The following is a 12,563-nucleotide window of genomic DNA, read 5'->3' on the forward strand; positions in this document are numbered from 1 at the left end:
ACTACTAAGATATCTCCAGACAATGCCAAATGGCCCGTGGTGGTAGGGTTGCCAGATAAAATCAGAATTTTCAACAAACAATGGATACCATTTTAGTATAGGTACATCTCAAATATTGTATGACACATACTAAATAAGTATTCATTGTTTATCTTAAATTCAAATTTAACTGGGCATTCTATATTTTTATTTGCTAAATCTGGTAACCCTATCTAGGAGGGCAAAAACACCTAGTTGAGAACCAACCAATCTTTCTTTCTTTCTTTCTTTCTTTCTTTTTTCTTCTCTTTCTTTTGTTTCTACAGGAGAACCTCCCCCTCCCCCTCCCTTTTCCTCCCCTCCCTCCCCCTCCCCCTTCCCCTCCCCCTCCCTCTCCCTCCCTCTCCCTCTCCCTTCCTTCTCTTTCTTTTTTTGACAGTCTCTCTCTGACACCCAGGCTGGAGTACAGTGGTGTGATCTCGGCTCACTGCAACCTCCATTTCCCAGGTTCAGGCGATTCTCATGCCTCAGCCTCCCAAGTAGCTAGGACTACAGGTGTGCACCATCACAGCCAGTTAATTTTTGTATTTTTAGTAGTAGAGATGGGGTTTTACCATGCTGGCCAGTCTCAAACTCCCAACCTCAGGTGATCGGCCCACTTTGGCTTCCCAAAGTGCTGGGATTACAGGTGTGAGCCACTGCGCCCGGCCAAGAACCACTACTTTCAGTTCAATAAAAACAGAATTATTCTCGTCTTCCTGATAGTGATTCTCTCTACCCTGCATTTCCCTCAGGACTGTTTGGAGACACACCTCCTCAGGCCTCTGTACGTCTGCCCGCCCAGCAAGCAGCAGGATAGCCCATGGGACCCCGTCCTGGGAGCAACCCCTTCTGAGTCTTCATGGAAGAGACACATCCTGCCCTTAATCCAGCCACCTGCCAGAACCACAGCCTGAAGCTGTTTATCGCTGTGTGTAGGGAAGTCTGTCCCATGCCCAGGGGTATATGTGTAGCCAGCTGAAATGGCTGACACACACCCAAGCGTCTCCTTATACAATCAATTGATTTTCTGAAGAGTCATCCTGAAATTTTTCCTTCCGGGGACCACTTGTTCATGGCAAATGCCTCCCCAGAACTCACTCTTCCCGCCTACATTCATTTACTCTTTCATCAGTTGATGGGATGTTTTTTTTGCCTTGCAATATAGTATAAAAATAGCTACTTCGGATTTTTGTTTGTCTGTTTGTTTGGAGACAAGTTCTCGCTCTGTTACCCAGGCTGGAATGCAGTGGCACAATCTCAGCTCACCACAGCCTCGACCTCCCAGGCTCAAGCGATCCTCCTGCCTCAGCACCCCCCGTGTAGCTGGGACTCCAGGAGCGTCACCACCACACCTGGCTAATTTTGGTATTTGTTGTAGACATGGTGTCTCCCCATATTGCCCAGGCTGGTCTTGAAATCCCAAGCTCAAGCAATCTGCCTGCCTTGGCCTCCCAAATTACTGGGATTACAGGCATGAGCCACCATGCCCAGCAGTAGCTATATATTTTTTTTTTTTTTTTTTTTTTTTTTGAGACGGAGTCTTGCTCTTTCGCCCAGGCTGGAGTGCAGTGGCCCGATCTCAGCTCACTGCAAGCTCCGCCTCCTGGGTTCACGCCATTCTCCTGCCTCAGCCTCCCGAGTAGCTGGGACTACAGGCGCCCGCCACCACGCCCGGCTAATTTTTTCTATTTTTAGTAGAGACGGGGTTTCACCGTGTTAGCTAGGATGGTCTCGATCTCCTGACCTCGTGATCCGCCCGCCTCGGCCTCCCAAAGTACTGGGAGTAGCTACATTTTAAGGTGATCCATTTAGAGCCATTTTATAAGAGATTCAAATTTCAGCGCTTTCTAGGTCCCAAGACTTTTTAACGAAAACAATAGCAATCATAGTAGTAGTAATATTTTTTTGTTTGTTTCGGAGGCTCACTTTGTTGCCCAGGCTGGAGTGCAGTGGCACGATCTCAGCTCACTGCAACCTCTGCTTCCCAGGTTCAAGTGATTCTCCTGCCTCAGCCTCCTGAGTAACAGGTGCACACCACCATGCCCAGCTAATCTTTGTATTTTTAGTAGAGATGGGGTTTCACTATTTTGGCCAAGCTGGTCTCAAACTCCTGATCTCAAGTGATCCACATGCCTCAGCCTCCCAAAGTGCTAGGATTAAAGGTGTGAGCCACCACACCCAGCCAGTAGTAATAACAATCATCATCATCATTAGGTACTTAGTATGTACCAGAGGCTGTGCTAAACTGTCAACCTGAATTATCTCCTTTAGTCATCACAACTGCCTTATATGGTAGCTTCTTTAATATCCCCATTGTATAGATGAGGAAACTGAGGTACAGAGCAGTAAAGACATGTGTTCCATCTCAAAAAAAAAAAAAAAAAAAAAAAAAAGACACAGTCCAGTCCCCATTTGCCCTTCCCTGGAAGACTCCCACTCAGACAGAAATAGCGGTTCTGTCCCCTACCCTTCCACAGCAGTGCCCTGCAAAGAAACACCACTGAGGCATATGTCCATTGCTTTGTCTGCCATTAATGCTGCAGTTGGCATGTGGCAGAACTGGGCCTGAGACCCAGGCAATCCACCTCCAGAGCCCACACTCTTAACCTCTGCACTATGACCATGACACTGGTCCTGCCATCCTTCCCCCAGCCTCTAAGCGAATTTGACCTTACTCTTATACAGGAAGTCTTCTCCCCTGGTGGTCATGTTCAGTGAGAAGAAGGTGGTATCCCCCAGAGGGGTGGCTGTGGTCATCTCGATCCTGATGAGAAAGAAGAAGATATTTTGTTTAAAATTAGATAAATCCTTATTATTGCTACTTGATGCCTCTTTTGGTCTTTATCTGGATGACTGTAGAATATTCAAGCACGCAGTTTCTCTTGGCAGCAAGTAAATGCAAAACCCATTATTAGATACCGTGGGTGGGGATTTAATCCTAATACCCAACGTTTGTAAGGAACTTTGTTTTTCTAAACTGCTTAAATTTATTCAACCGTATTTACTCAACTCCTTCAAATATCTGGATCAATGTCTTGAAACTATGTGAGGTGAGTTACTGTTGCCATTTTACTGGTGAAATCAAAGTCCCCAAAGCTACCTGGAGTCCCAAGTTGACCTAACAGAATTTAACCAAAGATGTCAACCTCCCACTCCAGTGGGCTTTTCTCCACGCTGCAGTGACACTTGAACTGGCATTCCTACTTTCAAAGGCTTTACTATATGAGGAGGCAAAAATAAATAAATAAATAAACAGATGAAAAATTAACTATGATTTAAAAAAATTTTTTTTGAGACAAGGTCTTGCTCTGTCGCCCAGGCTGGAGTGCAGTGGTGCAATCACGGCTCTCTGCAGCCTCGACCTCCTTGGGCTCAGGTGATCTTCCCACCTCAGCTTCCTGAGTAGCTGGGACTACAGGCAGGTGCCACCAAGCCTGGCTGATTTTGAACTATGATTATGAAGCAGTCAGTGACATGAGCCATTGGGCTATGAGGAACAATTTCATGGAAGAGATACAGTTGAATACGCCTTGAAAAATGGGCATGGTTGGGGCGTAAGGGGAAAGAGAACAAAGGCTGGGTTGCACAAAGCCTTCAATCGGAAGAGAGTTAATGCAGTTTGGGAATCTACCATGTACCAGGCTCTGTCTCAGGAGACTTCACACACTATATTATCGATTTAATCCTCTCAGTCACTGAGAAGTGGCTGTCATCTACACCCTCCTACTGAGCAAGCTGGGACTCAAGGTGGTTGAGTGAATCAACCGGTCATACAAGTAGGAGGTGGAGCTTGGACTCAAACACTCTCTGAGTGTACAATGTATTTTTTTACCCTGAGGCCACTAAGAATCAAAATGCACAAGGCTACAATGTTACATTTGAGGGGTGAGCCAGGACTTACACAGTTAGTATGATGTCACCACTGGAAAGAAGTGTTGAGATCCTCCACCAAGAACCATAATCTAGGCACGATGATATTATAATCACTCTGGGCCTGGCACGGTGGCTTATGCCGGTAATCTCAGCACTTTGGGAGGCTGAGGTGGGCAGATCACCTGAGGTCAGGAGTTTGAGACCAGCCTGGTCAACATGGTGAAACCCCATCTCTACTAAAAATACAAAAATTAGCCAGGCATGGTGGTGGGTGCCTGTAATCCCGGCTACTCGGGAGGCTGAGGCAGGAGGATCACTTGAACCTGGGAAGTGGAGGTTGCAGTGAGCAGAGATTGCGCCACTGCATTTCAGCCTGGGCGACAGAGTCACTCTGTCTCAAAATAATAAATAAATAAATAAATAAATAAATAAATAATCGCTCTGAACTATAGGGGTCAAGAATATAAGGAAGCAAGCCAAGCTTGGCTTCATTATTTCCGAGTGGCACTTTTACTCCAGCTGCTGACAATTTGGAAGCCCACGAAGGGTCTACATCGAGAGAATTGCCTAGGCTTGTTTGTAATCTTAAGAAGCCATAGGCCTCAACACAGCCATCTACTGGAGAAAGAGATATTCTGGACATTTGTTAAAATGGTGCATAAATTTATTTTCTTTTTAAAAGTAAGAATGTTTTTTAAATTATGAAGACAAATATTACAGGAGCCCACATACTGACCATTCACATTTAACAAATGTTTACAGTCATGTTTTCTTCAGTTTTTCTATTTATTTATTTATTTGAGATGGAGTCTCACTCTGTTGCCCCAGCTGGAGTGCAGTGATGTAATCATAGCTCACTGCAGCCTCAACCTCCCAGGCTCAAGTAATCCTCCCACTTCAGCCTCCTGAATAGCTGGGACTACAGGCATTCACCACCATGCCTGGCTAATTAAAAAAACTCTTTTTTTTTATAGAGGCTAGATGTCATTATGTTGCCCAGACTGGTCTCAAGCTCCTGGACTCAAAGCGATCCTCCCACCTTGGTCTCCCAAAGTGCTGGGATTACAAGCATGATCCCCTATGCCCAGCCCAGTTCTTTTTTTTTTTTTTTTTTTTTGAGGTAGAGTCTCACTCTGTCACCCAGGCTGGAGTGCAGTGGCACAATCTCGGCTCACTGCAACCTCTGTCTCCTGGGTTCAAGTGATTCTCCTGCCTCAGCCTCCCACGTAGCTGGGATTACAAGGGCCCACCACCACATCCAGATATTTTGTATTTTTAGTAGTATGGGGTTTCACCACGTTGGCCAAGGCTAGTCTCAAACTCCTGACCTCAAGTGATCCACCGCCTCAGCTTCCCGAAGTGCTGGGATTACAATCACCCACCACCACATCCAGATATTTTGTATTTTTAGTAGTATGGGGTTTCACCATGTTGGCCAAGGCTAGTCTCAAACTCCTGACCTCAAGTGATCCACCCGCCTCAGCTTCCCAAAGTGCTGGGATTATAGGCGTGAGCCACCTTGCTCTGTCGCCCAGGCTGGAGTGCAGTGGCACGATCACGGCTCACTGCAAGCTCCGCCTCCCAGGTTCACGCCATTCTCCTGCCTCAGCCTCACGAGTAGCTGGGACTACAGGTGCCCGCCACCACTCCCGGCTAATTTTTTTGTATTTTTAATAGAGACGGGGTTTCACTGTGTTAGCCAAGATGGTCTCGATCTCCTGACCTCATGATCCACCTGCCTTGGCCTCCCAAAATGCTGGGATTACAGGTGTGAGCCACTGCGCCTGGTCCCAGTTTTTCTTTATAAGAAAAAAAACAGACATAGCTGAAATCCCTTTTGTATTCTATCTCAATCCTATTTCCTCTCTTCCCCAAAGTAACCACTCCCTTGACCATTAGTGTGTATTCTTATCAAAGTTTTAAAATGTTTACTACATAACATATATATATCCATAAACATTGTATATATTGTGGCTGTGCATATCTATGAAACACATCTATTAAATATCAACGTGGCACCTACTAAGTGACTGATGCTGTGCTCAGTGCTGGGAGTACACAGGGAACACTAGACGAACTCCTTGCCTTGGGAAGCTCATGTTCTAGTGAGCACGACAGACTATAGGTTTGATCATATGATTCTGGGGCTCAAAAAACAATCATTTCCCCCTGTCGACACTGCAATATCTGGTAGTGAAAGCCCTTCACTCGCTGGTTCTACCCTCTGTTTCCAGCATCTCAGCTACTCATACCACCCTCTGCCAAACTGCTGTGACAACAGGGCACTCCCTCTTCCCCCATCATACTTGGTCTTTGCTGCCTCTGGGCTGGCTGCCCCAGGCATTGGCCTCCCCAGTCCCCACCCAAGGTCTCTCCAGAGAGTCCTTATCTATGGGCTGCAGCTTTCCTGCTCTCCCAGCTCTGATGGAAGCAGGGGTCAGCACCCACCTTGAAACACACACACTAGGGTCAAGCCATCTGCATTCCAGCTCAGGGCTCTGGTGGCAGTGGCCTGCCCCGGGGGCTTCACAGGGTCAGAATGGCCTCTGTGGCCTGTCCCTATTAATCTATAGGGTGGGATCTGCCTCTCCCTTCTCTGCGCTCCCTTAATCCGGGGCCCTGCCTAACCCTCCCTAGCTCTTGTCTACCCCTCCTTCCAAAGACCAGACCCTCCGGACTCCCAGACTCAAGCTCCCACCAGGAACCCCGTGTGGCTCTGCCTGACCTCCCCACTCCTGCCACTCTGTCTCCCTGCCTGGGCTTCCTGTCTCCCAACACCTGAAACAGGCCCAGGCTGGCCATGCCCTATTGCTCCCCAAGAAAAAGACCGTAGCCTTCAAGACACGGCCCAGGCCAGGCACGGTGACTCATGCCTGTAATCCCAGCACTTTGGGAGGCTGAGGTGGGCAGATTACTTGAGGTCAGAAGTTTGAGGCCACCCTGGCCAACATGGTGAAACCACATCTCTACTAAAAATACAAAAACTAGCCGCTCGTGGTGGTGCACGCCTATAGTCCCAGCTACTTGGGAGGCTGAGGCAGAAGAATCGCTTAAACCTCCAGGAGGTGGAGGTTGTAGTGAGCCAAGATTGTGCCACTGCACTCCAGCCTGGGTGACAGAGTGAGACTCCATCTCAAAAAAAAGGCACAGCCCAGTCCTCAGTCGCCCCCCAAGGAAGACTCCTACTCAGACTGAAATAGTGATTCTGTCCCCTACCCTCCCACAGCAGCTCCCTGCAAAGAAACACCACCGAGGCATGTGTCCACTGCTTTGTCTGCCATTAATGCTACATTTCATTGTCAGGTCCTTGAGGATGGAGACTATTTCTTGTTCTTTCTCATATCCTTTTACCTTCCTCAGATAAAGTGTCTGGGTCTTCTCTCCTTCGCCGTGCAAGGGCTGGAATGAGTAACTGATTTTCTCCCAGCTTCATTTGCTCATTTGTAAAACGAACTGCCTCTCCCTTTCCCTAAGGGAGCCGAGAGTGAGAAGTGGGGTATGGAAAGTGTTTCTAAGTGTTCACTAAATGGCAGCTCTAAGTATTATAGTGAATATTAGTAAATATTTGCTGAACTAACTTAGAGACAGGGAAATCTGGAGCTGAAAACTAGGAGACATTCTTTCTATAAAAATAAGCACAAATTAGCCGGCCTGGTGGTGGTGTGTGACTGTAGTCCCCAGTACTTGGGAGGCTGAGGAGGGAGGATCACTTGAGCCCAGGAGTTTGAGGCTACAGTGAGCCATGATGGCACCATTGCATTCCAGCTTGGGTGATGGAGCAAGACCCTGTCTCTAAAACTAAATAAATAAAATAAAATTTTAAAAGCACAGACAAATATGAGAATTTGGAATGAAAGCCTTTCCCACCCAGCACTGCCCACCTCTACTCTCAAGGGGAGATGCCGGCCCTGCCTCAGTACGTGAAGGGTATTAGCATGCATTTCCCTAAACCTTCTCCTTCTAGCCTCACCAACATCAAGCTAAGAAGACTCACCAGTGAGGCTTTCATACAATTCCTTTTAAATACAGAAAAGAGATACAAATAGGTGGCTGCGGATCAAGGTTTGCTTAGTGAGAGAGACATGGAAAAATCATTGGCCAACCCAAACCCATGGACATATTCACCATGAAACCAACACGCACAAAAATGACAGAAGCCACCATTTGAGTGTTTGCCATGTGCCAAGACCTTGTGACAGATATTTTCTATCCATGCCCTGATTCAACTAGCAAAATGCCATGTAAGATAAGTTTTCATTTCCCCTTCTCTCAAATGAAGACCCCGAGACTTGATAATATAAAGCCAACTCTCGGCCGGGTGCAGTGGCTTACACCTGTAATCCCAGCACTTTGGGAGGCCGAGGCAGGTGGATCACTTGAAGTCAGGAGTTTGACACCAGCCTGGCCAACATGGAAAATTAGCCAGGCATGATGGCAGGTGCCTGTAATCCTAGCTGCTCTTGAGGGAGGCTGAGGCAGGAGAATCGCTTGAACCCAGGAGGCAGAGGTTGCAGTGAGCTGAGATCGCACCATTGCACTCCAGCCTGGGTGACAGAACGAGACTCTGTCTCAAAATAAAAATAAAAATAAAAACATAAAGCTAACTCTCCACACTTACGTAGCCCCGAAGCTACAGAGCTGGTTTGTGAACCTGGGTGTTGCAAACGGCAACATCTGCATCCTTCCTACCACACCACCCTGTCCCTGACACACACTAGTGGGGTCTATGACCAGTCACTGCAGGAATACATGGAGGCACACACATGCACACACATACACACACTGACCAGTAATGCAGCCACCTAAGGCCACCAGGACACAGGCTCCTCTACAGGTCCTGCAGGGGTGACCTCCTGGGTGCCGAGTTCCAGGTGCAGACTGTCTTTTGGATGGGCCCAGTAACTCTTCTCTCTCAGAGAACAGTGAGAAATCTCAGAGCATATCTTGCCTCATGTCGGGACTGAGGGCTCTCAATTGCATCTCTGTCCCTGCTGCATCAGAGAAGGTGGGAGGGAGGGTGGTAGCACAGCCATGGCCAAGCATGTGGGTGTTTTCATGTGTGGGGCCCCAGCAACAGTTGTTAACCAAGTGAGGGCCAGCAGGGGCACTTCAGTATCAAACGTCCCTAAGACCAGGGGCCATGGCCATAGAAAACACAAAGAGGACAGGGGGAGGGAGGCCAGTCTTCACTGACAGAGGTTAATTTAATAATAATAATAATGCGCTATGTGTCCGGCACTGCACTCAGTGCTTTATGTTGGAGATCTCACTTAATCTTCATACCAGTCCTGTAAGGAGGGCACAGGCACTTTGTCCATTCTGCAGATGAGGAATCTGAGGTTTGGAGCAGAGAAGAAACTGCCTTAACTTCACAAGGCTAATATGAAAACCATGCCAGGATTCAAGCCAGGGTCTATCCGATTTCACAGCCCCTTCTTCAAAAACCCTCCCAGCAAATCCACAAAGCACAGGTGGCCCAGCATCCAGGGCCCAAATCAATGTGAGGCTTTGATGAAAAAACCCACACAGGCCAGGGTTCAGCAGACAGACGAGGGCCCTTGCCCCAGGCCTATGACCCTGACCCTGACTCCTACCCAACTACTCCTGCCCTTGGCCATACTCTGAGCCTCTGTGTTCAGCAGAGCCTCGATCACATTTACAGAATCTACAAGGGACTGTTGTTTTCTTGGGTTGTTTACAAAGGCCTGTGTGGGAGGCGAGTTTGGGAAGTGATGGCAGGTCATAACCATTTATTCACGGATCCATCCTTCTCTGACTAGCTCTTGGCCAAGTCTAAGAGCTGAATCTGGAAGATAAATGCTGTCAGACTCCCATCTGTCCAAAATATCTCCCCTGAAGCTCTGCCCTAGGGGTACCCCCTCTCCCTCTGGCCTGGCTTACAAGTTCCTCCCTGGATAAGACAATAGAGAGACTACCAACCCCGGCAGATCTCTCCTCAATTGACCACCTGTATCTCAGAGCAGGTAACCCACGAAAGCCCTCGACCCACCAAAACACTGGGATTGATTTCTCCCAATCTCCTGAGAGACGGGAGATTCAGCAGGACTTGATCTCCTCCACAGACAAGTGGCTCACTACTCCCAAGCAGCTCCTGGAGATATTGGGATGTTTTAATGGTCAGAAAATTGACCCTAAGGCCAGGTGTGGTGATGTGAACCTGTAATGATAGCTACTTGGGAGGCTGAGGTGGGAGATTCGCTTGAGCCCAGGAGTTTGAGGCTGCAGTGAGCCATGATCAAGCCACTGCACTTCAGCCTGGGTGACAGAGCAAGATACCATCTCAAAAAATTAAAAGGAAAAGAAAATTGAGTCTTTTCCTCTCAGAAGTCCCATCTTTCTCACTAAAGACAGAGCTGTTTTCCTTTCTGTTTCTTTCTCTTTCTTTTGCCTATTAAACCTCCACTCCTAAACTCCTAAAAAAAAATAAAAGAAAAAATAAAAGAAAAAGAAAATTGACCTTCATATTGGCACCTTGTAATTTTTACTTATTGGTGCAAATTATCTCTCCACAAAGGTAAATCTGCTACCTCTTCTAAGTGAAAACCTGTCAGGATTAAGAGCACTTTTCTGGTGGGGAGTGGTGGCTTATGCCTATAATCCCAGCATTTTGGGAGGCCGAGGTGGGTGTATTGCTTGAGCCCAGGAGTTCGAGACCAGCCTGGACAACATGGTGAAACCTCTTCTCTACAAAAATGCAAAAATTAGCCGGGCATATTGGTGTGCACCTGTAGTCTTAGCTACTTGGGAGGCTGAGGCTGGAGGATTGCTTGAGCCCGGGAGGCAGAGGCTGCAGTGAGCCAAGATCACGCCACTGCGCTCCAGCCTGGGTGACAGAGTGAGACCCTGTAAAAAAAAGAAAAGAAAAGAAAAGAAAAAGAAGGCGCCTTTGACCTTTGTGTATGAAAGGTTCAATTCAAACTTTCACCGATGGAACAGGGCAGTTAGGGTAGCTGGTATCACCACATCAATGTTACCTCCCACCAATAGGTGGCGATAGTAGTTGTCTGTAGGTTGGTAAACATCCCGCGAAGCCAATCTGTTTTTAAGCAGAGGAGCTTTCTGCCCTTCAAAACACCAATTGTATGTCCTCTGACGATTTTCTTCTCTGGGGTAAATATTCTCAGCTCCTTCAAACAAGCCTTCGGGTGATGGTGTCCCTCATGGGTTCCTCATTCCTCTGTGTCAAGGACTCCCCTAAGAATGACCCCAAAACTGGATACATGACTCCAGAGGGGGGCTGACATGTTCAGAATGACAGTTTTCTTGATACTTATCAGATGTGAGCCTGAATTCTGCTATTTACTAGCTGTGTGACCTTGGCCAACTTTCTTCACCTCTTGGTTTTCTGGTCTGTGAAATAGGAATTATAAAAGTCACAACTGCATAGGGTTGTTGTGAGAATTAAATGAGATGAAACATGCCCTATACTCAGCACAGTGCTGTATACAATATCTATCGATATTACCCTGGATTGATAAAAAGAAATGGCTCACTGACCTTATAGGCAGCCACAGCACACCTGCTGAAAGATGGCCCCCAACTCTTTTTCACATTTATCCTTATGCTCGTTAATGGCCAATCAAAGCCCCAAGATCACCAAGTGAAGGTGCTTTTTTTTTTTTTTTTTTAGATGGAGTCTCACTCTGTTACCCAGGCTGGAGTACAGTGGGACGATCTCAGCTCACTGCAACCTCCGTTTCCCGGGTTCAAGTGATTCTTCTGCCTCAGCCTCCCAGAGTAGCTGGGAGTACAGGCACTTGCCACCACGCCCAGCTAATTTTTGCATTTTTAGTGGAGACGGGGTTTCACCATCTTGGCCAGACTGGTCTTGAACTCCTGACCTTGCGATCCACCTGCCTCGGCCTCCCAAAGTGCTGGGATTACAGGTGTGAGCCACCGTGCCCAGCCGTGAAGGAACTTTATAAACTGCAAAGTGGAAACAGAGCGGCAGTGACAGTCGCATGATGACATATCATGATGGTCTGCTGTCCAGTCGCCAGGACTCCATTCTGCACTTGTGCAAATGACTTTCTGACAATCAGGACTTTGCACTGATCCCTGTTAGCCTTGACCTTGTTGATTTGGACCCTCAGGAGAGACATTTCCGCTCCTCCTGAGCGGCTAAATGACAGTGCTGTGACACAGCACATTGTCTCGGGGCTCATGACCCAGCAAGGGCTTTGGGGTTGCCTAGACCTGGATTTTCATCTTTGCCTCATCACTGACCAGCTTGATAAACTGAGCCGCTCTTTCATTTGTAAAACAGGGATAACAGCCCCTATCTCGTGGGGTTGTGAGAATAAATGAGATACCATAATTGCCCAACAGAGTGCCCGGAGTGCTCATGCCAGTTCCCAGCCCTTCTTCGCTTCTCCCTGGCTCCAGTCTGTGTTCTCCCTGCTCTCTTTGGAGCTTGAATTCCTTGTTCTCTGTCTGGTCAAGTTTTGGGCTGCATTTGGTCAAACTCAGGTATAAACAGGGAGGTGAGGGAGTCAGACCATGAACCCTGGTGTCCCAAGGAGGGGATCTGAGCAGGGATTCACCAGGACCTCTGAAGGACCTGATCTTCCTCTCCATCTCCACTGAGAGCAGAGACAGAAGAAATAGTGAAATCTCCCCCAAAGAGAAAAAAGTCCTGATGGGACCGG

At 47.6% G+C, this 12,563-nt stretch overlaps 1 protein-coding gene across 1 annotated transcript in view; it reads right to left on the minus strand.

Moving 5' to 3' along the window:
- Positions 1-12,563, minus strand: part of NCMAP (non-compact myelin associated protein) — a 55,059-nt gene that overhangs the window by 12,835 nt on the left and 29,661 nt on the right. The window contains exon 2 of the mRNA XM_016956452.4: positions 2,697-2,785. Within this exon, the coding sequence (XP_016811941.2) occupies positions 2,697-2,778 (82 nt within the window). The 5' untranslated portion in view covers positions 2,779-2,785. The remainder of the gene's footprint in view (positions 1-2,696; positions 2,786-12,563) is intronic.

This window comes from Pan troglodytes, chromosome 1, assembly GCF_028858775.2.
Source record: "Pan troglodytes isolate AG18354 chromosome 1, NHGRI_mPanTro3-v2.0_pri, whole genome shotgun sequence".
NCBI lineage: Eukaryota > Metazoa > Chordata > Mammalia > Primates > Hominidae > Pan > Pan troglodytes.